Source organism: Sapajus apella, unplaced genomic scaffold, assembly GCF_009761245.1.
Source record: "Sapajus apella isolate SASKATOON/1434 unplaced genomic scaffold, GSC_monkey_1.0 scaffold76, whole genome shotgun sequence".
In the NCBI taxonomy this organism is placed as follows: domain Eukaryota; kingdom Metazoa; phylum Chordata; class Mammalia; order Primates; family Cebidae; genus Sapajus; species Sapajus apella.
Window position 1 is genome coordinate 7,514,207 of NW_022437016.1, and position 27,250 is coordinate 7,541,456.

At 53.6% G+C, this 27,250-nt stretch overlaps 1 protein-coding gene across 4 annotated transcripts; it reads right to left on the bottom strand.

The window, feature by feature from the left end:
* Positions 1-493: 493 nt before the first annotated feature.
* Positions 494-26,925, bottom strand: LHX6 (LIM homeobox 6). 4 transcript variants are annotated; one of them, XM_032251524.1, is made up of 10 exons: positions 26,630-26,925; positions 25,400-25,471; positions 24,837-25,019; positions 24,356-24,477; positions 14,864-15,084; positions 12,106-12,206; positions 11,813-11,908; positions 11,446-11,620; positions 7,510-7,613; positions 494-2,688 (listed from the first exon to the last, which is right to left on the bottom strand). In XM_032251524.1, the coding sequence occupies exons 1-10, from the start codon at positions 26,711-26,713 to the stop codon at positions 2,668-2,670; spliced, it is 1,179 nt and encodes a 392-aa protein (XP_032107415.1). In that variant the 5' UTR covers positions 26,714-26,925; the 3' UTR covers positions 494-2,667. The 4 variants fall into 4 exon arrangements, with proteins under 4 accessions (XP_032107415.1, XP_032107414.1, XP_032107413.1 ...); XM_032251523.1 differs by lacking the exon at positions 26,630-26,925 and adding an exon at positions 25,788-26,473; XM_032251522.1 differs by lacking the exon at positions 7,510-7,613 and having other exon boundaries at positions 26,630-26,924.
* Between the last annotated feature and the right edge of the window lie 325 nt (positions 26,926-27,250).

Genomic DNA, 27,250 nt, shown 5'->3' on the forward strand with positions numbered 1-27,250 from the left:
TATTCCCTTAACTTCACCTTACTAAATTCTTCCCCATCTTCCAGACAAGCTCCTCTGTGCCTCCCTCACTGCCCCACCCTCACCTAGTCTGTGACCTTCTCATCTGATAGAATCCAGCTCTAATACCCAAACCCTTGGCCCCCGCAGCATTTCCCAGACGGAGAGCTCCTCCATGGCAGGGTCTGGCTAGGAGCCTTTTCCGAGTGTGCAGAGCCAGCACGGGGCCCAGCAAAGAGTGTGTGTTCAGAGGCTGGAACGGAGGGCATCCACCAGCCTGACTTCCCCCCAAAGTTTAGACAAGAAGCAGGTGTGACTGAGTACTTCGAGAAGAAACTCATCATCAGGTCTTTACAATGCATCGTTGACTAACTGGGAAATGGTACCAGTTTTCCAGGAAGGAGGATTGCACTGTCCAGCAGCCCAGATATTCTGGGAGCCAGGGACCTAAGCCCTTCACCAGAGAGTGGGAAAGAAATGGAATCCCATCATGTTGTGGATTTCAGTGCCAGCACTTCTACTTGCATTAACTTTATTACACAAATAAGACATTTACAAAGCACAACATGAAAGGTATGTAACAAAACAGACATTGGTTTTACAAAAAAAAGTGCTTACATTTTTTTTTCCGTGTGTGTGTGTGTGTGTGTTCCCCTTTTTTTGTATTTAAATAAATAGTCTGACGGCCTGTATGTTCCCAGGCTGCTCTTTTTAACAGGGTAGTGGAGACATGTTTGAACTGTAACATGCTACGGCCACATGATCCACGCAAGGAATAGACCCTGAGAAGAGGCTCAAGGCAGAGTGGGTGTTGGGTGACCCTGGGCAGGGCTTGGCTGGCCACTTACCACATGGTTGCCACTAGGGCCTTGATGATCAGGAGCAAAAATCAAATGAAAGATGTGAGCTCCCCAAGGCCAGGAATTGGGCTCTGGTTGCTCCTGTTAATGTCAGCGCCTAGCACAGGACTGGGCACAAGTTACTGCTGGATGAGTGCTGAGCTGAGCTGTACTCACCACGTTCTGAGTGGTGCCTTCTCTTTGCCCTCAGTCAGCTGTCACCATCTTTGGAAGGGAGAGGAAGCAGGTTCCCTTCTTGGGCTGCACCTGTGCCTAGCCTGCCTGTAGATCCCAGAGCAAGAATGACATATAGGCTTTCATTTTAAGTGCCAACTTCAAGCATTTGAACTCTGAAACCTTATCCAGACTCAGTGAGATAGAGCTGCCATTGATTAGCAATGTCTGCCATGGGTAAAAACAGAGACAATGGCCGCATATGTACCATGAACTTGCTTTCCCTGTCCTGGAGTCTCCTTCTAAAAGCAACATAACAGGTTAACCACAGCAGGAAGGCGGACTTGGGCTAAAACATGCTGACTAGCAACCTCTAGTGGAAAATGCATCAGGACACCAAGTAGTTCTAGAATTACAGGATAAGCTTGGGACAAATGGGCATCCCCTGAAAACATAAATCATGGTCGCATGTCACCCAAGCCCTTCTGTCTGGGGTGGAAGAGTTGTAGCAGGATGGATGTTATGCAGCTGTGTGTGGCCTCTGTTCTCAAGGGTGGGTGGAGCTGGCTCCAGGAAGTACTGGCGGGGAAGCACAGAGGTGCCAATTGGAATCCTGAGCTTGGCACCCTCACCTAGGCAATGGGCACCCTCTCTCTACTTAGAGATGGACCCAGGGTTAACATTCTGACTGCCATTTCACTGGGCTCTGTTCCCTTTCCCCCATGAGGGATCCCCACTCCATCAAGAAGACCTGGCCCAAGTACCCCTACAAGAGGTCAACAAGTAGGCAACAGGGGTCCCCAACTCTAACCTGTCCAAACATTCAGAAGAGTCATGGCACAGATCAAGTACCATCTCTGCTGTGTTTCCTGCATGTATGCTGGACAATTAGATGGTGGCAGAATTGTCTCTGTCCTCTCCTTAAAACGGCTAGTGCCTCTTCTGGTCCAATATGCCACCACCCGCTCCTTGATTTCCAAACCAATGAGAGTCTTTGTTCCCCCCATTCCCTGTCTATGCCCCCTGCCTCCTAGTCTGGGTAGGCCTCCATCTCTGCCCTATTGGGCCTCTCAGGGTTGGTCACTGTCTCTTCTCTTTCTGAATTAACTTGACATAACCAGACAGATGGAAATGATAAAATTAGAACATAGTTTTCCTTTGGGGACATCCCACAAACACTGTAGAGTTTTCCAGACAAAAGCAACAGAGTGGATAACATTGGGGGTTGTCAGCTATTCAGAATTCAGAGATGGTTCCAAGGAAGTAGTAAATAAAGGCCAATGTGGGGGAAGAAAACCTGTAAATTAGAAGGCCGTTGGTGTTACACTATTCAATTCCGCCTTTTGCTACCGTAATCAGCTGAAGTTGAAGAGGACTCTTGTTTAAATGGGAAAAACAGGCTGTTTCCACCCTGATTCCAGACTTCAGGAAGTTCTGCCTTCCAAGAGGAGGACTCTGTGGTGCTCCTGGTGGGTTCTGGTTCTCAGCAGGAGAGGGAAAGGCCAGGCCTCGGGAACCGACCTGGTGGTGGGCAGGATGGCGGACGGGGGTGGATGCGGAGGTGGGTGGATTCCTGGCTGCAGCTTGGACACTGGACCTCAGCGGCTGAGGGGCAGCTGTGGGGCGCCCACAGGCAGGTGCGGAAGTGCCGGCAACGTTAGTACTGAAAAAGGATGACCTGCAAGAGGAGGGCATGGGAGGTGGCTGAGTTTGGGGCCCACCCCACCCTCCCCTCCCCAGAGAACGTCAAAGGCACAGAGAAGAAGGGTGGGCTCAGGGCCCAGATCTAAGTTTAAGTCTTGGCTCTGTCAACCAATGTGCTGTGGGACTTTGGGCAACCCACTTCTCCTCTCTGAGCCTGTTTCCTCATCTGTAAAATGGGATGACCAAAATCTCCCTCTGAGAATCAGAAAGATTCAAGAAGCTACAACAGCAGCAGCAAAATCCTACCAGGCATTTCACCTTGCACCTTTTGTGCCTTATTTCACAGAAGCCACACCACAGCCCCACCCGTGAGGGAGTTCCACCATTCTAGTTTACAAGGAGGGCACTCAGGCTGAAAGAGGTGGAAGTGAGTGTGCCCGTGAGCACACGGCGAGAAGAGGACTGGGCACTGGAGGCCAGGCCTGGCTCGCAGCAAACTCTCCTCACCATGGCACATTGCCTCTACCTCTCTAAGGTCACCGTGACCATGGTGGCTGATTGCTTATTACCCACCGGACCCTGGGCTAAGCACTTCACATGCACTTAATCTTCACATGCATGAAGCGTAGAGGTGCGTGGCTCAGACATGCTAGGCGCCTGATACACAGTGGGAGATCAGGACTGTCTGTCCCTCTCCCCTTCCCACTCCGGCCTCTAGCACTTGGTTGACATCTCACTGCTGATGACACAACCAGTTCCCTCAAGTTCAGGTCAAGGATCACTGGCTGGCTGGTCAAGGGCGATGTGTCATTTCACAGTAAAGTGTGAGGAAGGGGTTGGTCCAGGGGCATCTGATGGGCATGACCACATGACTGTTCCCTTTTCTGATCAGGAATGTTACTTGCCCAGAATTGGTTATCACAAGGAGGTGATGGAAAAAAGCAATGATGATGATCTCCATAACAGCGATCATGATAACTAACACTTAGCGGGCATTTTCTGTGTACCAGGCACTGTGCTGGTTCTTTCCACACATTATGCATTTACTCTCTGCAGTAACTCTAGACGGTGGTAACTATTATTATCCTCATTTTGCAGATGTAGAAACTGCAGCTCCAAGAAGTTAATTGTATTCCCAAATCTCCCAGGAAGGAGGTGGCAGAGCTGGGATTCCGAGCTAGCCTAACTCCAGAGTGGCCAGCGTGGGCATTCCTTCCGCACCCTGGCCACTGCTTCACTTTGGCCTCCAGGATGACTGGCTCTTGGCCCTTATTAACAGAAGCTTTCTCAAAAACCCTGGTAAGACTCTTCCCCTTCATGGGCCTCAGTCTCCCCCACTGATCAGTGACAGCTTGGCCCCAGTTTTTAAGAACTTTCCAAGTGTTGGATTTGTGGGATCGGGGGACACAACCAGGAAGAAATGTGGCTCTGGAAACCCCCCAGCATGTGTGGCCAAATGATGATGTGGTGGTGGCAGGGGATGCTCGTCTGAGTGCTCAGAGCACTGTTATCCTGGCCAGGCCAGTGCTGGTCTAGATGAGTGGGTTCAGGGGCCAGCCCCAGGGGGACACTGAGACTCCTCACAGCTAGGCAGGCTCAGGCCTGGAGGACTTGGAAGAAAGCCCAGGCAATCCTGTGCTGGCCACACACATCCCACACCCTGCCGCCCACCAGACCCCAGGAATTTGATGAGTTGTGGACAAGAAAAGTCCCTAGGAGCTGGCAGAAAGGCCTGACAGTGAGAGGACAGAAGGTCATGAAGGAGGAAGAAACACTTTAATGCGAACTTTCTGTATGCAAAGTTGGGGACACAGCCCAGCAAGGGAAAACTCTGGTTCAGCAGCCAAACCCAGGGGCCGGAAACTGCCTATAGCTAAAACTGACAGCCCCCAGCATGGCTCATCCCTCAGGCTGAACCAGACAGAACCACAAGCTTAGGTGAGCAACCAGGAGGCAATGGCTCCTCTCCAAGCACAGAGTCCAGCCCTCTGCATTTCCAGGGCCCACTCAATACCCTCCATATAATGTCCAGGACCCTCTCTCGATGATCCTTTGTTCTGTGGCCCCTGTGAGCTCTCCCCACTTCCCTGGACCTCAGCCACACTGAACATCCCCTGGAGTCCCCTCCAGCCCACGCTCCTCCATGCCTCTGAAGCTTTGCACATGCTGTTCTGTTGATGTGGAATGCCCTTCTTCTCATCCCCTGTCTCTCCCCTAGAGCTCACTACCACTTCTTCTGGGTCCTCCAAGGCCATGTTTCTCACCTACTCCAGCTGCCCATTCCCCTGCAATGTAGCTGCCCACATTCTGTGCTAAGCAACAAGCTCCCTGAGGACAGGGATCACGTCAGCTCACTTCCGCAGTCCCAGAGCCAGGTCTAATAGGATGAATGCCCTCCTACAGGAAGGGACAGCTCTGAGGCAGGTGGCCCTAGAATCCAGGCCAGTTCTGCCCATGCTCATATTGTGATTCTGTACGAGCACTGCTCTGCCTGAGCCTCAGTTTCTGCAAGTATGAAATGGAGGTCATCACAACCACCCTCCCTGGGAGACTATGAAGGATGAGGTCGAAGAGAGGGCTGTGTAAACAATAAAGCACTGCACGAAAGGAAGTGATGCCTGAACCATGCAGACTTCAGAGTCCCACAGACTCACTGCATCCCTGGGCATGTCACGTCACCTCCCTGAATCTGTTTATCTCTTCACAATGAGGAGGTCATTTCTATGTCCACAAAGTGGCTGAGAGGTGTCGACCAGATGCCATGTGACAAGTAGCAGCCTTGTACAGAAGGAGCTCAGCAAACAGCAGCTCTTCCTATGAATGTGACAGTCTCAGCAGCAATGATGTTCCTGTGGTATGTTCACTCACTATAGATTCTACAGGATTTTGCATTAGGCACTACCATTTACTTATAAATGTATCTGTCCAGAACCGTCTGTACCTCTACACCATACACATTCCGTGTGGCACCTGACACAGAGAGCTCAGCACATACTAGGTACACTGAGCTCAATCAGGAGGCTGAGCCGGAAGTACTGTCCTAGAGGAGCAGTTCCCAAACCTGGCTGCCCATCAGAATTACACAGGCTATTACACACGCAGATCCCTACCTCCCACTCCATCAGATTCTCTGAGAGTGAGGCTTAGGAATCTCTGTATCTTTACAAGCTGCCCAGGTGATTTCAAGCACACCAAAACCAGGATCCACTGGACTGGAGGGCCCCTGACTCCAGCCCTAATGCTCTGACCCTCTCCCTCAGGATCGCCACACTCACTGACCTCCAGAGTTCCCTGCCTCTGACTGGGTGTCCTCCAACCCAGCAGTCTCTGAAGACTGCTACAGTGATGTTTCTGCAACAGGCCTTCTGGGCCCCCACACTGCTGCAGGATAAAATACAGACTCTGGCCGGGCGCGGTGGCTCACCCCTGTAATCCCAGCACTTTGGGAGGCCAAGGCGGATGGATCATCAGGTCAGGAGTCCAAGACCAGCCTGGCCAATATGGTGAAACCCCGTCTCTACTACCAACACAAAAATTAGCCAGGTATGGTGGCAGGTGCCTGTGGCCCCAGCTACTTGGGAGGCTAAGGCAGGAGAATCACCTGAACCCAGGAGGCGGAGGCTGCAGTGAGCCGAGATCGTGCCACTGCACTCCAGCCTGGGCGACAGAGACTCCATCTCAAAAAAAAAAAAAAAAATACAGACTACTCCACCTGGCAGCCCCAAGGCCCTCGCTTCCCTTCTCTCTTCCTCCCAGACCTGCGTGCCAACAGTGCTGAACAGCTCAAGTTTCCCTGAGAGCCCTGCTGTCTCAGGCCTTCCCTGATACCTTAGCCTGAGCCTGGCCTTAGAGGTTGCCTCCTCTGGGAAGTCTCCCCTGCCTCTCTCCTTTGCCCCTCCCACCTCCCCAGCTCCCACGGCTTCCCCTGTCATACTGTATTGTAACTGTTGGGATCTGCTCTCCCTCCAGACTGTGGCCTCCTCAAGGGCAGGGACCACACTTTACTCATCCCCACTCCTGGCAGCAGACTCAGGGATGCTGGGCACAGTCAGGACATAGGAAATGTCTCCAAATAAACAAGTAAGTGAATGAAAAAAAATGCAAGGTTCTCACCCAGTCTCTGACCTTGAGTCTCTGGGCCTCAATGTCCCCATGTCTAAAATGAAGGGCTGGCTGAGAGCAATGGCTTTCAAGGCTAACTGTGAGGTGCCTTGGAGCTGGGAGGGAGGTGAGGCTCTTCCTCTCTCCGTGGTTTCACAGAGCAGCTCCATCCACCTTCACCTGTACTATGGACAAGTTTAAACAAAGGGCTGCAGTGCTTCAGAAACAATACCTTGAAACCCTGGAATAGGGACATCCAAGCACCCTTCTAGAAGTGCAGTCCTAAAGCCTGAGCCAGCCAGAAATCCCGGCTCCACAGAGGAGGCCCTGCAAGTTGACCAAGGTCACTGGCTGGCCAGCTATCCCTGGGCCCCACCAGCTCAGGGTATTCACTCCCAACAGACAAGAATGAAAAGGGGGAACCAGTGAGATTATGGAGATTGAGGTGATGAGTGATATAAGCCCTCCCTGGAATCTCAAAGCTTGAGTAAAGGAAATTCACAAATCTGAGACAGAGAAGGGCAAGCTGCCAGCAGGGAGCTGCAAGGAGGCCTTTGGAGTGGCCATGCACACAGAACATGCCTGCAGCTACTCCAGTGACTGCTGTGGGGGTGCAGTGGGGGTCTAAGCAGGTCGGACAGAGAGGATCTGCCACAGTGCAGCATGGTACCAAATCATTAACAGGGGCTGCTGCCAGGAACCCATCCCTGGCAGGGTAGCTCTGACCCACCAGACCCAGCCTGGCTCCATTTACCTTCTCACCCCGGTTGGAGAGCGGCCCATCCATATCGGCTTTGAGGTGTACAGGGGGTGCGGTGTAAGGCAGCCGGCAGTGCACCTGCCCGCACTGTACCTGACCTGTGGACGAGAGGATGCCTTGGAGCTCATCCCCCAGGCTGTACACAGGATCCCACCTGCCCCGTGCTCTGCAAGCTGGAGCTCTGAAACTAGTTTCATCTCTGCCACTTACCTCCTGGGTAGCCCCGGGCAAGATTTCAGTAGGGTTGGTTGTGATGCTCTTTATAGTCTATAAAGAGCTATGTGACAGTGAGGTATAATCATCTAGCTCCCTGATAAACACTCCTAAATAAATATGTGCTTTCATATTCATGCACATGCAAGCCAGGCTGTACCTCACCTATTCAGACCCTGCAAGCAAGACTGTACCCCATCTATTCAGACCCTGCAAGCAAGACTGTACCCCATCTATTCAGACTCTCCCTCAGCAAGTTCATATCTCTTAGGTAACACCACGACTTTACCCATGCCTCCTAGAGGACTCTGTACTCATATGTCACCACTCTCTACGACTGCAATCAACACCAACACCTACTCCCTACCCTCCCTGTCTTTCTCCCGGCTTTATTTTCTTAGCACTTACCATCTGACTTAACTGAATTTTTTTTTTTTTTTTTTGAGGCAGGGTCTTACTCTGTTGTCCAGGCTGGAGGGCAGTGGTGTCATCTCAGCTCACTACAGCCTCTGCCTCCCAGGCTCAAGTGATTCTCACACCTCAGCCCCCCGAGTAGCTGGGACTACAGGCATGCACCATCACGCCCAGCTAATTTTTGTATTTTTTGGTATTGAGGGGATTTCACCATATTGGCCAGGCTCGTCTCGAACTCCTGACCTCAAGTGATCTGTTCGCCTCAGCCTCCCACCTTCTAAAGTGCTGGGATTACAGGCATGAGCCACCACGCCCAGCCTGACTTACTGCAGATTTTTATTATTTATTTGATAAGATCTGTCTTTGCCAACTAGAATGCAAGCTCCATGAGGGCAACACTTTTTTGTCTGTTTTTCAGATTCTAATCTTTGTGGATTTCCAGCACCTAGAAAGGTACTGGAAATGAGGCATGGCATTTAGTAGGTACCCTTAAGTATTTGCTGAATGAATTTCCATACCATATTTCAACATCTTAAACTGTTAGGGAAGGTCCACCTTTGCGTCGGATCCAAATTTTTCATGCTTCAGCCTGTTTACCGCTACAGTGGAGAAGTCCATTGCTTGTCTCTTCTTTTTTTATTTTTTGTTTTTATTTTTGAGATGGAGTCTTGCTACGTCGCTCAAGCTGGAATGCAATGGCACAATCTTGGCTCATTGCAACCTCTGCCTCTCCGGTTCAAGCAATTCTCCTGTCTCTGCCTCCTGGGTGGCTGGAATTACAGGCATGCGCCACCACGCCCAGCTAATTTTTGTATTTTTAGTAGGGACAAAGTTTCACGTTGGCCAGGCTGGTCTCAAATTCCTGACCTCAGGTGATCCATTCGCCTCGGCCTCCCAAAGTACTGGGATTACAGGTGTGAGCCACTGTGCCCAGCGCTTGTCTCTTCTTTAGACTTCATTCTCTTTGGTCACTGGGAAAGACCATTGTAGAGAGACTTATACCTGATATATAAACTGGGACAAGTCACTGTTCCCTTCTGAGCCACAGTTCTCCCATTTGTAGAATAAAAGAGTTATATTAAATTGGGAGTTCTTCACCTGCGGTGTTCAAGGAGTCCATATGCAACTTCAGATTACCTGGAAAATGTAGTACGTCTGCATTTTTCTAGGGTCTTGTTCCAAAGCTTTTATCAGATTCCAAGCTCTAAGCCTCCAGGAAACTCAGTATTCTGTGACTTTAGTTCACTGCAGCGCAAAAGTTCATTTTTCTGGGGTCTGGTTCTAACACTTTTCGTTAGCGTCTCAGCTCAAGGCTTCAGAAAATTCACAACTCCATGATTTTAGTTCACCGTAGAGCAAACTACTGTGGTGACTATCAGTCAGTCACGCAGCAAGAGGTGCAGGTGCAGACACCCCCAACCTCTTCTTCCCCAAGCTGAATTCCACCACCTCAGCCTCTTCTCTAAGCATCAAAGACACATCTAAGTTTGGTCAACAGAGTGTATGGCCAGAGTCCTGGAAGGGACTCTGGAGGTCATGGCTGCAAGTCCAAAGAGGTCATCTAGATTTCTTATTGACCCTATACCAAGTATTAGCAGGTAGCTCAGACCCCTGGTACCTATAGAGCCCCTGATCCTTGGCACCTTTAACAGGCTCTATGCAGCCTGAATATAAGTTATTGTTTAGAAAAAGGGAGAAAATCTCACTCCTACTGAGCAGATAGTTCAGAAATGCAACAATCTAAAGAGACATGGTTTCCAACTGGCAGTCTGGTGCAGAGACAGGGCTCTGCCCTCCTAGTTCTGCCAACCAAAACCACTCCCACCATCACAACAGCAGCCAATACTTATGTGGTACTTGCTAAATGCTGAAGACTTTAAATCAGTTATCTCATTTGATGCTCAGAACACTGCTTTGAGATACTCTTGTTGTCCTCATTTTTACAGATGAGGGAGTGAATATTCAGGAAAGCTAAGAAACTTACCCACTGTCACACAGCTAGTAAATGGCAGGGCTGGGATGTGAAGACTGGCCATCTGACACCAGAGCCCACACTCGATCATTAAGGCATACCACTCCCACTAACTTACAGTGGGCCCTTGGTTTCCTCATCTATTCAAGGAGACGGTGGCCTCTGATGTTTAGAGACGCAGTCAGTAGAGTAGATGGCATACAGTCAGTAAGGAGCAGTTCTCTCTCTGATCTCCCTTCCTTTTCCCTTTTATATGGAGCCAGATAAGGGAGGATTTGCATGTGTGTGTATGTGCATCATGGTCATCTCTATTTTTTTGGTCATGACCAGCTTAGAGGAAACAATTGATGGGAACAACTTCAAAGAGAAAGACAATCTGTGATAAGCACCTGCTCAGCAGCAGATGCACTGAACAATTATCCTCCAGAAATCTCCAGGGCTCCTCTTACTCCTCCAGGTTCCTGTTTACAAGTCATTTCACCATGAGCCGCTTGCCCCTGCATCTCTGCCACAGTGCTCCCTGCCACAGACATGCCTGCTCCCTCCCTTTTGACGTTATGGTCTCCCCACTATCTCCCACACTGCAGCGCAGCGGCTTTGGTCTACTGTGTTCACTGTGGTATTCCAGTGCAAAGAAGTCAGAAGGCACTCAAGATATAGCTACTGGATGCATGAATAGAGTCTCACAACACTGTGAGCCAGGCAGTAGTGACATCCCAGGTTACAGATAAGGAAACCAGGGCTCAGGGAGGTTAGGTGACTGCCTAAGGCCTCACAGCCCTGGACACTTCCACCACACTTTTGCTCCCCAGGACACATCCATGCCACCATGCTTCCTGGGCCAGGGCCTGCATGCATTCCGTTTCCCCACTCCAGGTACTTCACTAAATCCTATCCATCCTTTCCGTCTCTGCTTGCTGAGAGGCAGCCCAGCCCCTTCCCCTCCACCTGCCCCAGCATCTCCAGTCACTTCTATCCAGCACCACCTTTCCTATGGGAATCATCCCAGTTAAAACAACACACTCATCTGCCTAGTTATTTTTCCATGCCCACCAGAACGCAGTACTTTGTCCATCCTGTTCTCTCCCAGTCTCCAGGCACTGGCACAGGCTGGGTGCCTTGAAAGTATTTTTTGAACAGCTGAATCGTTTGTCTCTACGAGAAGGGCCCCGCCCCACTGAGGCAACTCCTAGATCCAAATGACTTCGGATCCCACTTCTTCACCAACGAGGCTCTCCAAGGCCCCCCACCCCAAGCCTCAGCCGCCCACGCGCGCTTCTCCGCGCCCCCTCCCTGCAGGCCCAGCGGCTCCCGGGGCTGCGGTCACTTACTCTCGATGTAGCCGTGCAGGGTGACCATGCGCGCCCGCTCGGGGCTGCTGAACGGGGTGTAGTGGATGTCGTCGGACAGGGCGGAGGGAAGGCGGGACGGGGGCGCCCCCGAGGGCGGCACTGGGTGCTGCGGCGTGTGCTTTTTATGACGCGCCCGGCAGTTTTGAAACCACACCTGGAACGACAACCTCGGCAGCCTCAGCCTAGCGGAAAAGAGTCGGACGCGTCGCCGGGAGCCCCAAGCAGGACAGCCTCGTCGCCTCCTGGAGAAGGGTGGCCACGTGCACCCACGACCCTCCGCGCCGAGCCCAGCTACGAGCTCCAGGGCGTGCCCGCGGTCCCCAGGCCCTGCCCACCCCCGTCCCACCTGGATGACTCTCCGGCTGAGGCCCGTCATGTCCGCCAGCTTCTGCAGCGTCTGAGCGTCGGGGTTGTTGTCCTGCGCGAACTGCGCCTGCATAACCTGCGGGGCGGGGAGGGCGGTGAGGCGCCCGCACGCGGAGACTCCGAGACCCCGGCCCAATCAGAGGCGCCAGCCTGCAGGCCACGCCCCAGGCAGCTGCGGCCCCGCCCCGCCACCCGGGTCCGGGCAGAGGGGCGGAGCCAAAAGACCTTATCGGCCCCGCCCACGCCCCGGCCGCCGGCGGCCTGCAGCGGTACCTGCAGCTGTTCCGCGGTGAAGGACGTCCGCGCGCGCTTGGCCGGCTTGGGCTGACTGTCTTGTTCCGAGGGCACTGCCCCCTCCAACGTGAGGCCGTTCCCTGGGGGCGATATAAGCGGCTGACCACGCGTCCCATCTCTTCTAGTGGCAGCCTGGAAAGGACGGGGGTGGGGGGAGCTTGTCCCTGGAAGGGTCAGGAGCGGGAGTTGGCTGGGAGCGGGGATCCCAGGTCCTAGTCCCTGAGCTCAGTCTTTGGGGAAGGGGTTTCTGAGAGTCCTCTCAGTACTGGACACTTCTTACACGACTGCACCACGTCAGCCCTAATGAGAGGTGGAGTTACCCCACTTTACATGGGAGGAAACTGAGACTCAGAGAGAAGGAAAGCCCCTGCCCTGGACCTTTCGACTAGAATCTAAAAGCTAGCTGACCCTAATGTCCCAAACTGGGCTCCCTCCTGGCGAAACTGGCGGAAACCAAAGGCTAGAGGAGCTAGGAAGCAAGCAAGTAATGGAACTATGATCCTAATTTCATAAAAATAAGCGGAAGAAAAAAAGTTTGTAAGAATATACAACAAGGTGTTGGCAGTGGTTTTCTTCCCAGGAACGTTATTATGGAAAGTTTTTACTTTCGGTATTCCTGTAACTTTTGAGGTTTTTAAAAACAATCATATGTTGCATACTTCTCTAAGGCTTAATTTTGTTAACCAGAGTTTATGTTAGATATTCTCTTTCTACTCATATTACTTTTACAATCATACTAAAACACTAACTATATTCCCATTTTATTTTTAATACTTAATTGTTCTGAATATCCTCAAAATCTCAGAAAATTTCCATAAGCACAAAGAAGAAAATAAAAATCACCAGTAATTCCAGCACTCAGAAATAACCATTGTTCACAATTTATTGTAATTTTTTAATTAGGAAAAAATTATGTTGAAGGAAAAAAGCAAACACCATAACATACATGGAAAAAATCTGAAAAGATACACATTAAAATATGAAGGAAGGCAACATTTGGAGCAATTGTTATTTTCTTCTTATTGCTTACCATCTTTTCTTATTTTTCTACAATGAAAGTGTGTGTGTGAGTGTGTGTGTGTGTGTTATGTTTTAAAAGTGAAACAGGAGCCAACACTGAGGGCTGATCAGTAAGAGATCAGAGGCCCCAGCCTTCAAGTTCCTCAGCATGGTAAGAATCTGTAGACAGGTGTGGCTGTGAGAGCTAGGATGAAATTGGCAAGGCTGTGACTACAGGTGGCCCTGATTGGACCATGTGTGGAAGGAGCCTGTGGTCACTGATGGACCACAGTGTGGGAAAGCTCTAAATCCTGGGCTTCCATCCCAGCTCCATTGCTGACTTGCTGACCACTGCAAATAATTTCATTGCCCACCACTCCAGATAAGTGGGCAGCAAGTGAAACTCAAGTTCACTTAGACCCACTTAGTCCTGATCCTGGCAGGAGAAAATTATGGCCCTGGTGTGGCCATGGCCAGGAACACTCTGGTGGTCCCTGACTATTCCCCAGGCTGGGACCTAGAAGTTGAGGCAGGGTGGTTCATACTTCTCCCTGGAGGAACTGAGGATTGGGGTAGACACTCTGTGTTATTAATGTCCCCTAGGAAAGCAGGCAGGGCAAGGATTGGTGTGTTGGTTTTTTAAATGGGAAACAAAAACATAGACAGCTACATCCCAGAAGGCTCCTTGGCATTATGAGATCTGATTAGGGTGCCCTAGAGCTTAGGGCCAAGGTGCTATGGGATGGGATGGTGTTAAGAGCCTGGCCTTTGGAGTCAGGTAAATCTTCTAGTATGTAACTTTTGGCAAATCCTGTTTCTTCTCCTGTAAAATGAGGATGTCCCACCTACTTCCTAGGGCTGTTGTAAAGATTACATAAAATAATCCATGTTACGGGCAAGTTAGCAACTTTCACAGATCCTAACAGGGGAATTAAAGAAAGGGTCCCTGCCTCTGCCCACAGCCAAGCACTGCCCTTCCCCAGCTCAATCTGGCCTGTAACTCAGTCCCCAGGATCCCTGGAAGACCTGGATCTTGTTCCTGGGCAATCTGGGGAACCACAGTGTCAGAGCCAGAAGAGATTTAGGAATCATTCTAGTCCAGTATCTGTCTTTGCACAGGTGTGTGAACTGCAGCCCAGAGAGAAAAGGTAACTTCATATGTTGACCCAGTATGTGACAGCCTGGTCTCCAGACTCGGAAACCTGGTCCTTTCCTCTTGTAGTTAGATACCCTGGTCCAGGATGAAACCCTCCTCCTCAAACCTCTGGCTTGGAGCTGCTAGAATAGGAATTGGGAGAAGGGGGACCAAGTCGTCTCTCCAGCACTGGCCCAAGCCTCCTCCCTGGCAACTGGAGGGGGTGAACCCCCAGGCCAATGAGAGCTGTCCAAAGGTGGAATCGGCTGCCTCATTATGAGAACCATCTCTAGAATTCACTGAGTGCCTCCTGGCTTTACAATACATCAGCTCATCTATCTTTGGGAAGGTATCCTATCCGAAACGCCATTTTACCGATAAGGAAACATTGTTGCAAAGGATGGCAGTGACTTCTGACTCCTAAGCAAAAGATCCTGGAAGTGCAAGATCTGTGCACCGCTCCACCCCCATGCTGCCTGCGGGGCGGTACTGGGAAGGCCCAGTCAGTAGAGAACTGGGAGTGGTTCCTGAGGTGCTGGGGTGGGGTGGGGTGGGGCGGGAAAGGGCTGGGGGCAGAGGTGCCAGGCAGAGCAGGTTGGGTACCGTTCTCGGCGGCCCTCTTGAGGTTCTCGATCATTGTGTCGTAGTGAATTCGGCAGAGCACCTTCTCCTCCACCAGGCCGAACTCCTCACCAGTGGACAGCTGGCGCTTGCACGAGAAGCAGGCGAAGCAGGCCAGGTGGTAGGCGTTGCCGCGAGCTCTCCGCACCCAGTCGCTGGCGTAGATCTGTCGGCCGCACCGGGCGCACTTGGTCCCGAATCGGCTGCAGGTGGGGAGGACAGGCACCGGGTGGCGAGACTCAGACAGGCCAATCTTTCCCCTTCCACCCCCAATGGTCCACCAGCTCCCAGGCTCCTGGCCGCTAAGTCTTCAGCTCAGGCATTAGCCTTAACTTGGACGCACCAACCCTCTATACCTAGTCCCAGCTAGGAGGTGAACTGGTGGGTGATTTTTATTTTCTTCTTGGTGTTTTTCTGAATTTCCCAAATTTTCTACAATGGTCACTTCTATTTACATATTAATTTGTTAAAAATACATGACAAGTTAGAAAACCCATAATAGTAATAATAGGCAAATTGTTGAGCACTTACCACTTGCCCAGCAAGATTCTAATTGTTTTACATTGATTATCTGAATTTATCCTCATTTTGCAGGTGAGGAAAATGGGGACCAGAGAGGCAAAGTACCTTGCACAAGGTCACATGGCTTGCAAGGAGAGAAACCCTAGCCACCCTGACTCCAGAGATGAATATAAGCTATAGCCCCAGGTGTACAGAGTGAAGTTTCTTAGAAGAACAGACAGATAAGCACATACGGGCTTTGTGACCCTGGGCAAACTGTTTAACTCTTGAGTTCTCATTTTCCTTGTCCTGCACTGAACTAGATGACAACAGCAATGACCACTACTGTTTGGTCAGAGCTTTGCAGTCTGCTAAGTACCTAGCAAGTCCCTCTGGAGCCTGTGACATTCTATTAATAATACTAAATGTTAAAAAGACAAAAATAAAAATAAAAAGCCTGAATCGAATGTCTTCTTACCCCTTTTAAGCCTTCCTTGATTCTACCTCTTCCCCTTCTCCCTTCCAGTTTTGTGGTCTGGCAATTTGGGTGCAGCTGCCTCCAACACCAGACTGGGAGCCCCTCCAGAAGGGGGTAGAGTCTGGTTGACCCCATCCTAGAAGTCAGTCCAGGGCCTGACCCGGGGCACCAGGGAAGGTGTGTTTTTTAAAGTGGATGACTCACTTGCCACTCTGTCCCAACCCTGGCACCCTGTTTCCTCTGGTACACCCTCTGTTTCAGAGAATGGTGCCACCACTCACCCAGCCCCTGAAGCCTGAAAATCATAATCATGCACTCTTCTCTCTCCTCAACCCCACATACAGCCAATCATCAGATGCTGTTAGTTCTGTTTCCCAAGTGTCTCTGAGGTCCATCTCCTCCTCACCATCTCTGCTGTCGCCCTCCTAGGCCAGGCTCCCTTCGTCCCTCCCTCACTGTCAACCTCTTCCTGGGTCTCCCTGTTTCCAGTGTCACCCCTGCCAACCCCTCCTCCACACAGCAGTCACAGCGAAGTTTCCAGCATGCACACAGAATCCTGTTTCTGCCTTGCTAACAATCCTATGGTGGCTCCACTCTATCCTCAGGATCTGGTCCAAAACTCTCGGGGTTTGCAAAACCCAACCAACCACATCCTCTTCAGGCCCATCCCCTCCCTAACCTTCAAGATGTGCCGCCCCACCATCCAGGCATGTGTCCCAGTCAGCCACAATGGAAGGTCACTCCCAGGTCTTTATGGCCTCCTCTGAAGCACTTTCCCACCCCAAGGCCTTCGCACTGACTGTTGCTTTTCCAGACCTACCCCCCCCCTAGAGTCCCAGGGACCCCCCCCCTACCCCGGCACCACCGCTATCTCAGCGCTGACCGCCCTGGTTTGTAAATGTTTCGTTTAGGACTCTTCCCTTCCACCCCTTCCACCTTCCTAGAGTTGGCGGCCCGGGGTTCGGGGTGGGGGACCAAGGAGATTTGCCTCAGTATCCCCAGGGCCGGCACCCTTCCACCCGGGAAAGCATTCGGAATCGCCTGTGTGTGCGCGGAGGAAACAGCCCCGCAAAAACTCTCTGGTTACAGCCTGCCTGCCTTGGCAAATTCAAGCAACTGTCGGTTGAAAAAACCAGCGTTGTGCTGGACTGAGTGCAGGAGCCCAGCGGCTTCGGCCAGTCCCCGCTCGCAGACTCATTCCCAACCCTGCTGTCTCCGACGAGGAGCACGAGAAGACCCTTCCGCGGGAGGCGCGGTTCGCTCAGGAGGCGCTGCGCACCTTGGTGGAGTCCACCGCTCCACCGAGCAGAGGCGGTTCCAGACCTCGGAAACGCGGTTTCCCCAGCGGAGTGCCCAGCCCAGCCCGCGGTCTCTGTTCCCCGTCCCGCAGTAAAGGGGAGAGGAAACCGTTTTGCCCAACCCAGCCTACTCCCGGCGAAGGTCCGACCCGGGTTCCGCCGCACTGCTGGTGGTATCCGGACTGGGAGCACTTTCTGGCCTCGGAGGAGAGGCTGGCTTCCGATTATTTGTGCTGCTGGGGGTCGGGCGGGAGGGTGGCCAACCGCGCTCAGAGCCCTTACTACCGGCCGGGGTCCCGGGGCGCTACGCCTTCATTGCACCCCCTGGACTTCGTCGCAACTCGGTGAGGTGGGGACTCTGGCATCCGTTTTTCATACAAGGAATCGAAGGTTCAGAGACGCCGAGTGACTTGCCCGAAACTCCAGAGTGTGCCTCTGGGTTTGAGGTCCCCTCTAAGGTGCAAAAAGTACCTAAAACCTGCGGAGCAACTGGACTGGAGACAAGAAGAGCTGGAATCCCGTATGGATTAACAGGAAGCAGGGCTAGTCAGGCAGCGCCGCGTCCCCACTCCCGGCTGCTGGTTCTGGAATCTCCCGCACGCGGGGCCAAGGACCCACCCACCTCGAGAAGGCGGTGAGTGCATCCTCAGGGAGCGGACAGAGCCTGAGCAGAGAGGGTCTTGGCCATCAGAGGCCGGGCGAGAGCAGCTGAGCCTTCTGTGTGCCAGGCTCTGTGGGATTGTTTCCCCTTGGCCACTGGACACGTATCTGTCTGTTCTTCTAAGAAACTGCACTTCTGTACACCTGGGGCTATAGCTTATATTCATCTCTGGAGTCAGGATGTCTAGGGTTTCTGTCATTGCAAGCTATGTGACCCTGTGTACCGCGATCCTGCCCCGCGGGTCCCGGACACCTGAGTCTGTTCTGAGCCTACACAGGTAGGTCACAGTGTCCTCACATCCTTGGTCGGAGGTAGGCACCGCTAGTGACCTCTCAGCAACTTTATCATGCTCTGCGTGTCACCCCAAATGCCGGAACCTGTCCCAGCTCTAGAATCCTCCTGCGCTCCTGATGGCTCATCCCAGTAGTCTACGAAATCATACTTGCGCGGGATCTTCGGAGTGGGGGTAGGGGAGATTACGTAGGTTTGGCTGCATTGCAGACTGCCCTGCAGCGTGTCCCTCACCCAGGACAGGGGTCAGCAGCACGAAGGGCGCGAGAAAGCTTATCGATCCAGGCTTTGACAAAACGACAGACTCCTTCCCAGGCGGGCTGCGAGGCCTGAGCCACCGGATTCCGGAAGCAGCGAAATTGGCGGCGGAGACAACGAAACTTCAAGAAAGAGGTGTGCAGGGACTGCCACCAGAACGCCAAAGGGATTGGGGGTGTGCCTACTGCCACCCTAGCCTTGCTGTGAGGTCCAGACCTTGCGCGTCCCTGGATCCCGGCGTGTGAAGCGCCTAGGTGCAAAGGACCTGAGGCGCTTTCGGGATGGAGAGGTGTTCGATAGATGTTGCTCATCCTGGCAACTGCTAAAAGGAGTAGGGTGGGCATCGCTCACCGCGGGGCACTTTACCTCCTGAAAGGAGGGCAGAGATATCTGGGTACCAGTGGTTGTACCAACGGAGCTCTGCGCCCTTGACCAAATCAGACTCCCTTTCCCAGCCTACTACCTGGATACCTAGTAAGCACTTGGTAATTATTTGTTGGATGAATGAGCCTCAGCGAAGGAGCCCATCGGAGTTTCACCTCAATCCTTTCTCCCACTATTAAGCTACCCCTTTTCTGTGCAAGAAAATCAAACCTTAGAGTGGAAACGCCAATGTTAGTTACCAAGCTATTGAGCTGAGAGGCTGAAACTGAAATGGGACTTTGCTTATCTTAGGTTCGAGCAGTTCCCGATGGTGTTAGATCTTGTAAGGGGAACAAGGTGGGTTGCAGGTGGAGTCCCACCTATTCTCTCTGCTCCTTCCCTTGTAGGTAAACCCTTAGGGGAAGAAGCGGGCGGGGCGTGGGGCGTGGGGGGGAACCAGCAATTAAGAGGTTAAAACGACCGCTTCTCGGAGGTCCCGGCCCCAAGGCTCCTCCCCCAGCTCCCCTCTCAGCTCCCCCAACATCTGTCCCCCAACAGCTGGCCGCCGCTGGGCCGCTCTCTGCCGCGGTGGGGGGCCGCTTCCCGCTCCGAGCCTCCCCAGGGACCCTCGCTCTGCGGGAGGGGGTGGGGTTCTCCCTCTGGAGCCCGCGACAAAACTTGGGCTCAAGGCAGAAGGCCAGGGAAGGCTGGGGGCTTGCCTGAAGTCCTTTGGGCCTAGCTGGGAAGAGGATCTTTAGCCTCCAGGGCACTCACTGAACCCCCATCCCCATAAACACGAGGTGAGACAGTTAACCCTTTACTCCCCACTCCCATTGTAAGAAGGCCTCAGGGCCAGGGACTGCAGTGACCTGATATTGACAAAGTTACTCCACTCACAGGCTTCTGAGGCCATTCCTGTCCTAGTGCTCCCAAGAACACGCAGGGAGCCACACATCAGAACACACAGTGGGTGTGCCAACCTAACTGGGCAGGGAATCTTAGGGACAGCAGAGAGGGGCCCCACGATGCACAGATGGGTGGCTGATATATCTCACCTATAGAAGAGTATGGGGTGTTTAGGGGCAGGGATGGTGGAGCCAGGCAGCTGCAGGGCTTATCTAGACTCTACCACTTAGCCGTGTGTCCTCATCAATCAGGGTCTCAGTTCCCTGATCCCACCCCCACACTGCCATCACGTGGGATTATGAGAGTATCATACGCACAGGGTAGACCTGAGAATTGCATGAGATAGAGCAGGTAAAGGGTTAGCCCAGCTCTTGACTTAGACAAGAACTCCACACATTCTGATGACTGGTGCCTTGTGTGACTGTAAGCAATGACGCTTTCCCAGGACAGCAGTCGCCCCAGCTATGCAATGGGCATGATGTTCCAGCAGGCTGGGGAAGCCAGGAGGGCACTGCAGATTGGGTCATGCCCTATTGAAGGGCAGCAGCTACAGATATGGGAAGCTGTCTGGGGCTGTGGTTGCTGGTAGCAGGGGAAATGTGAATGTCCCAGAAAGGAGCACTGTTTTTTCCCCCAGAATTTTCTTCCGTTTTTGTAAGAAAACAGAAAGAAGAATGCTCTTAGCAAAAAGGGGAAGAAATTAAGAGTCCTATCACGTTTTCTTGGTGGTAATTTTTTTTTCCTTCTGGGAACCTCAAGCAGTAAGGGGAGATAGGGATCTGGTTGAATCCACAAGGGCTGGTAAGGACCCTGTTTAGAGGGTGAATTGGAGAAACCAAGGCAGAGTCCAGTTGTCTAGCCAAGGACACACAGCCAATGAGAACCAACCTCTCCCAGCAATGCAAATGAGCCAGGAACAGTACTGGACCTCCATGTCTCCTCTATGCTCTGTAGGCCCTCTCCCTGGTGAACTTGGAGTTTCTTTCTGACCTTTAATTCCCTGAGCCACCAGTGCTAGCTCTGTCAATGGAGACTGAAGGAGGGTCTGTAAGATGATGTCAAGGAGGGACAAGATGGGGGATAGAACCTAGGTCCTCTTCCCTGGGGAAAAGACCAGTGGTTAGAGAACCAGGGGATCCCGATGCTCCCCCTCCATGGGGACTTGGCCACTCCCTTCCTCTCCCCCCCCCCCCCCCCCCCCCCGCCACCCCGGGGCCTATTGGGAGCTCTTGGCCTCTCTTTGGGCAAAGTACTCCAGTCCACATCCTACCAGACCCTTGACCCTGGGCTTCAGGAAACAGAAGCCTAGAGAATCTCAGCATGTGACCCCTCCCTGGGCCCCAGCTCCTGAGAGGAAAATTCTCCTCCCACGCCATCATTCACACTCTCTTCAGGAAGAGCTTCCTCATAGCAGCCACCCAGAGCCTGGGCTGCAGTGCAGTGCAGACAATAGTCCTTGCCTGGCACTCGACTGGCTTTTTCTTTCCCTTTTTGTGGGTTTTATTATTTTTGTTGCAGGTGGGGCTGCCAGGGATGGGTTATGCCTGCAGGGAGAAAAATGATCAGAAGAGCCACAATTCTACCCTCAACCCAGGGAATGTGAGCTTTTATTGCCTCCATTTTCTTAACCAGAAATCTGGTTTAGTTTTGCTTTCATTGGAAAAAGATTACTGCTCAGAACCTGCAGCCCAGAAATGGCCCAGTCTTATCCCTCCAGGGAGACTCTGCTCCTCCGAATATGTGGGGAAATGCCGTCATGGGCTTGTGCCCAGCATCCACCCTGCCAATGATGACAATGCTGATAATCGAGGCATTCATACCAACCGCCATTAAGGGAGCCTTTACGGAGACGTCCCCCCAAACAGTGGCCTCTTTGGCAGCCCTGGGAGACAGCCTTGGAAAGGGAGAACTAAGGACCGAGAGATGCAGCAACTTGCTCAAGGTCACAACTGGCCAGACTGGGCCCAGTTTCCTGCCTGTTCCCATGGTGGCTGCATACCCTGCTCTATCCCACCGCAGTTGGAAGAGGACTCCAGAATGAACGGCGGCTCTGAATAGTGGAGTCAGGATCTTGTTTTGACTAGTTTCAAGGTCTAGTAAAGCACAGTATCCAAGGAGGCTCAGTCCAGCATGGGCATGAGCTAGGCCTAGAGAAGCAGAAAAGAAATTTGGGCAAGTAGTAAATAAGACTGCCAAGTCCATTGTCAGGACACCCAGGAGAGGTAGCCTGCCCTGCCTTAGTCTATGGGAGAGGCCCAGACACCATTATGCTGCTGGGTTTCCCAAGCTGGCACTAGGAATTTAGTAGCTGATGAATCCAAGGAGCCCCCAAGCATCATCTGGCATTTTTTTTTTTTTTTTTTGACAGTGTCTTGCTCTGTCACCCAGGCTGGAGTGCAGTGGCGTAATCTTGGCTCACTGCAACCTCCACCTCTCCGGTTCAAGTGATTCTCCTGCCTCAGCCTCCTGAGTAGCTGGGCCTACAGGCACACGCCACCACACCCGGCTAATTTTTGTAATTTTAGTAGATATGGGGTTTCACCATGTTGGCCAGGATGGTCTCAATCTCCTGACCTTGTGATCCACCCGCTTTCGCCTCCCAAAGTGCTGGGATCACAGGTGTGAGCCACCACGTCTGGCCCATCTGGCATGTTTTAGACCAACTGGAGTCAGGCTTACAGCAGGGAGGTGGCTAGACAGTGACTGTAACCTCCATTTCCTGTCCTGGCCAAACTAACAGGGAGGGGAGACATCACACTCTGGTTACACACCACTAACCCCCTTCTGACTACACATACACACACACACACACACGCACACAGACACACAGAGACACACACACAGCCATCCAGATTCAAAAATACATTCACATACATTCACATACATTCACCCAGTGTCTGGGTGGAGGCTCTTAAGCAGGAATGGCCCCTCAGAGGAGAAGGTGGGTGGAGAATGCTGGGATTTCAGAATCCCCTCACCTCACCTCACCCTCCCACCTCCAGATCCTAGTCCAGATGTACTCCTGTCCTCACCACTTTGCATGCACGCACATGCACATGCACACATACATGCACACACACAGTCCCAACATTCACATGTAGACACCCACTCTTGACACCCACACATGAATTAAAAGACAAATGTTGGTCCATAAAGGAACACACATGCAATCCACACACCACCAATCCTGCTCAGTGATGCTTTCCCCAGCACTACTGCACACGTCCCAGAAAACACAGACACACAAGTGCTCCTTGCACCCTGAGTTCTAGGCCACCTGGTCGAGCACACACCCCCCACCCCAGCTACACACTCTTTCATATCCATCCCATAAAGGAAGAGTCCACCTCTTTAACCATGCTTCCTATGGTTTCTTCAGAGTATCCCTGCCCCAAATGCTGCCAACCTCCCCCTAGACTCAAGATCTCCTCTTACCAGATCCCTGGAGGCTCAATGCCAGTGCATGGAAGGAGATCGATTTCCCTCATATTCCCTGACTCTCAGAGGCTCTTTTCTAGCACAGGGGTCTGGCCAGGAGACTGAAGCCATGACGTCTATGCAAGGATGGGAAGGATGTCTGTGGGTTGGAGGGTAATTATAAGGAAGCAGCTTTCTCCACTTTTTGAGAAAGCACTTGGGAACAAGCATCCTTCTCAGGAACCAATTCCCCACCATCCTCTTCGGATCCCATACCCTGGTGGTCCAACCCTCAGGCCTGGTTCATGCCTCCCACTGGGATCAGCAGACAAGGCCGTGACCCTGCAGTGACCTCGACCCCATCATCAGGTCAGGTCCGGGCTTCGTGGCTAGAAGCGAGGCCCAGGCAAGTGGCTGAGACGCGGCAGAAGGACAGGAGGATGCGCCTGGCTGCTGTCAGCTGCCGGGACGCGGCCTGCGGTGCGGAAAGCGCAGCCCATGGTAATCCTACTCTGTGCTCTGGGCTGCAGTGCCCGGTTCTCCCCCTTCCCATCCCGGCGGCCCAAAGACAGGGCCTAGACCCTGGAGAGACCGAAGCCAGGCCGAAACAACAGCGAAGCTGGGACTGGAACAGGCGCCGGGGACCCGCGCAAGACCCTAGACTCGTAATTCAACACTCCGGTGACGCCGGGGTATGAGCTGAGATGGAGCCGGAGACAGAGGTTGGGGTTCAGGAAGAGGCGCTTGGGTATGGAATCGGATCTGAGACGGTTTCGGCGCTGGTGCTTGGGGCCGGACCAGACTCGAACCCAGAGCGGAGCCAGGGTCAGAGCCAGGGCAAAAGTCCGGAGCCCAGCTCATCGTCCAGCCCGCGAGAGACCCCAGCATGACTGGCGTCCGAGTAGGGTTGGAACCCGAAGCCCGAGTGCACTGGAATGCACTGGAAATGCAGCCAGATGGCGACTGGGATCTGAGTAGGTCCGGGCCAGACTAGGGACGTCAGAGCTCCACCGAGGCGCTCGAGGTCGGACTGGAGACTGAGACTCAGGCAGGACCCGAGACAGAGCCAGAGACGATACCAAAACCCAGATTGGGGCGCGAACCTGTGCAGGCGCCGGCGAGCTGCCTGAAGCTCTGGGTTCGCGCCGCTGAGCGCCCGCAGGCTGGGCCCGCGCTGCGGGTCGGAAGTGCACTCGGGATGCCAAGGCTCTGAAGCCGGAGACCACACGCCCCAAACGTGGCCTCTGAAAGCGCCCAGGGCCTGCCGCGGGTACACTGCTGGCCCGGCGGCCGCAGCCTACCTGAAGTAGTCCATCTTGCAGAAGATCTCCTTGTTCTTGATGTAACAGCTGTTTTGCTGCCTCAGCGACGTGCGACACACGGAGCACTCGAGGCACCGCACGTGCCAGATGAGGTTGTTGACCTGGGGAAGGGGCGGGGACGAGGGTCGGCTCAGCGCGGGCCTCTTTCACGCGGGGCCCTGGCCTCCCCGGTCCCATTTGCAGTCAGAGACGCTGAAGCTCAGAAGGTGCATGCGACTCCCCTACTTTTTCTTCCATAATACTGAGCATCAGGGAAATGGAAATAAACTCTTGCTATTTTTTCAGACGGAACCCGGGGACGCAAGCAGACCCTAAGACTTGCGCAAAGCTTCCCAGTCGGGCAACGGTGGAGCCAGGATTTGGAAGTAAGTTGACCTGGCGCCGGCGGTGCTTCCCCGCAGTCTCCTGCGCTGAGTCCCACGCCCTGACAACACGCACGCAACATCTACCCCTGTCTCACCTTGAGCAGATACCGGTCCAGGATCTCGAGGCCGCAGCTAGAGCAGATGTTCTTGCCGGCAGACGGCACGGAGGAGGCGGCAGAAGGCGGCGAGCAGACAGAAGGCGTGCTGGGCGTACATGGCGAGGCCCGACCCTCGTCCTTGTCCAGGACTCCTGCCAGGGCCTCGGCGTCAGACTGAGCCTGCGGCGTGGGAGAGAAGGAGAGAGGAACACTGAGCCCGGCACCCAGAGTTGTAGCTGCCTCGGAGACAAATCTGGAGCCCCGGGGCACCAATTGACAACGAAATCTCCCCGGGACGCTGAGCCGTAGGCAGGAGGACAGGGATGGAAGGGCCTATCGGAGAGGAAGGGATGGCCCCAACTTTTAACACGCGCATTGTGGGTGCTGGAAGCGGTTAAAGCCAACATTCCCTGCCGGAAAACCAAGGCTCAGAGAGGGGCGGCGCCCGCCGGGAGTCCCCCAGAGTGTGGGCAGCGGTTTGTAGCCAGAAAGCCTGGCCAGGTCCCCAGGGCCGGGCCGCTGGAGGACTGGGCACTTCAGGCAGGGCCAAACGGACTCACCATGGCGGGCGGCGCGGTCCCTTCAAGACAGCGGGTGGTCGCTTTGCAGCCGGACCCTGGCTGGGCCATCACCTGGGGGAGGGGGAGGGAACGCAGGCGGCGGCGGCTGCTGAACTGGCTTCGCGCAGCCTGAGCCCAGCGCCTCCCCGCGCCTGTTATATAAACCGGCGCCGAACAATGAGTCCTAACTTTGTAGTGGGCATTTAAAGCCCTTCCCCACAAAAGCGGTGTCTCTCTAATGAAGCAATTTGAATTTGGATTGGATTTTTTCCCTCTCTCTCCCCCTCTCTCTGCACTTAACCCGTGGCTCTTGAAGTAATCGCTTAGTTCCCTTGCAATCCAAGCCTCTGAGGGGGAAAAAAAACACGCGCACACACACACAAACTACCTGCAATTAGAAATTGTCGTGAATGCCCAAGATAAGAGGTAGCCAGAGTGTCAATTCCAACTGTCAATCAGTGAGATCCATCAGGCCGCCCAAAGAATTGCAAATTTGATTTTTTAATGGTAGTAATTAAAAATCGAATTTTTTCTCTCTTCACCCGCCCCCCCCTTCCTCGCTCCCTTCTCTTCTCGGCACAAAATGCAAAAAGGAGAAAAGAGAGAAAGAAAGAAAATAAAAAAGAGATGGGTGAGGGGCGGGGGGTGATTGAAGAAAATAAAACCTCGAGCGCGGTGAGCACCCGCCTGCCCGCCCGCCAGACACGCGCCGCGAAATTGAAGCAGCGATATTGACACGGATTCAGGCGCCTTTCGAGGGCCAGTCGGAGGGAAACCTGGAGCAAAAAGGGAGCGAGGTCGGGGGCGAAACGGTACCAAAAAGAGAAAAGAGAGGCGCCCAAAAGGAGGAAAAGCACCCTCCAGCCCCTTGGCGCGCCCAGGACCGGCCCCGCGTCGGGATTCTCAGCGCTGCGCCCGCACAACCCCCGGCGCATCGGCGCTATCAGCGCCTATTCAGACGGACAATACCGGCCTCGCCTCCTCTTGATTCGCCTGTGTCTTTACTAAATCGCTTTTTGAGAAATTCCTCCAACATTTGCATAATGTGTTCCCGCTTTCCGCGACCCCCCCTTCGCTCGCGCGCGCTCGCACACTCACAAACACACACTCACAGGCGCATTCTCGTACCCCTCCTCCCTGCAGCCGCCCGCCACCCGGCTCGGCCCGGCTGGGTCCGGGACCCTGCCCAACCCCGGCCCGGGCTGCTCACCCAGTCGTTCGCCGGCTCACCTGGTCGGTGGCGGGGCCGCCCTCGGCCGGCAGCCGGCAGCCCTCGGGCAGCGCCGGGGCGGCGTTCTCATGCTTCCAGTACATGGGCCGGGGAACCGCGGGATCAGCGGGCGCGTAGAGCGGAGAGCCGCTCCGAGAGGGGCCACGGCCGCAGTGGGAGCAGAGACTGCTGCAGGAGCAAGAGGAGAGCGGAGGCGCCGGCCCCGCCGCCCCGGGCCCGGCCCCAGCCCCCGCCCCCGGCCCGAGCGCAGCCCCGGCCTCCCTGGCTGCCGCCGCCGCTGCCTCGGGAGAAGGTCCCGACAAACTTGGAGAGGCCCCCGCCCCCTCCTTCTTCTCCTCCTCCCTCTCCTGGTAGTCCTCCTCCTTCTCTCCCTCCTCCTCCTCCTCCTCCCCCTCCAGCTGCAACGGCGGCCGCCCTGCCGCTGGAGCCCCACTCGGTTCAAGATGAGTCATGCGTGACCAATCCCCTCCCCGCCAAGGGAGAGCAAGACACACACGAAGAGGCAGAGACCCAGGGAGCGACACACACACACACACACACACACACACACACACAGACACACACACACACAGACACAGAGACACACAGAAATTCAGAGCTGCCAACAGAGAGACTGGAGA

What these genes read in the sequence shown, in the direction of transcription:
- LHX6 (XM_032251524.1), bottom strand. Translation starts at nt 26,713, where the DNA reads ATGTACTGGAAGCATGAGAACGCCGCCCCGGCGCTGCCCGAGGGCTGC. An exon ending in TCAGCCGGAGAGTCATCCAG is followed by an intron (nt 11,621 to 11,812) that starts GTGGGACGGGGG and finishes TTGTCGTTCCAG; the next exon opens with GTGTGGTTTCAAAACTGCCG. An exon ending in TCTCCAACCGGGGTGAGAAG is followed by an intron (nt 2,689 to 7,509) that starts GTAAATGGAGCC and finishes CTCCTCTTGCAG; the next exon opens with GTCATCCTTTTTCAGTACTA.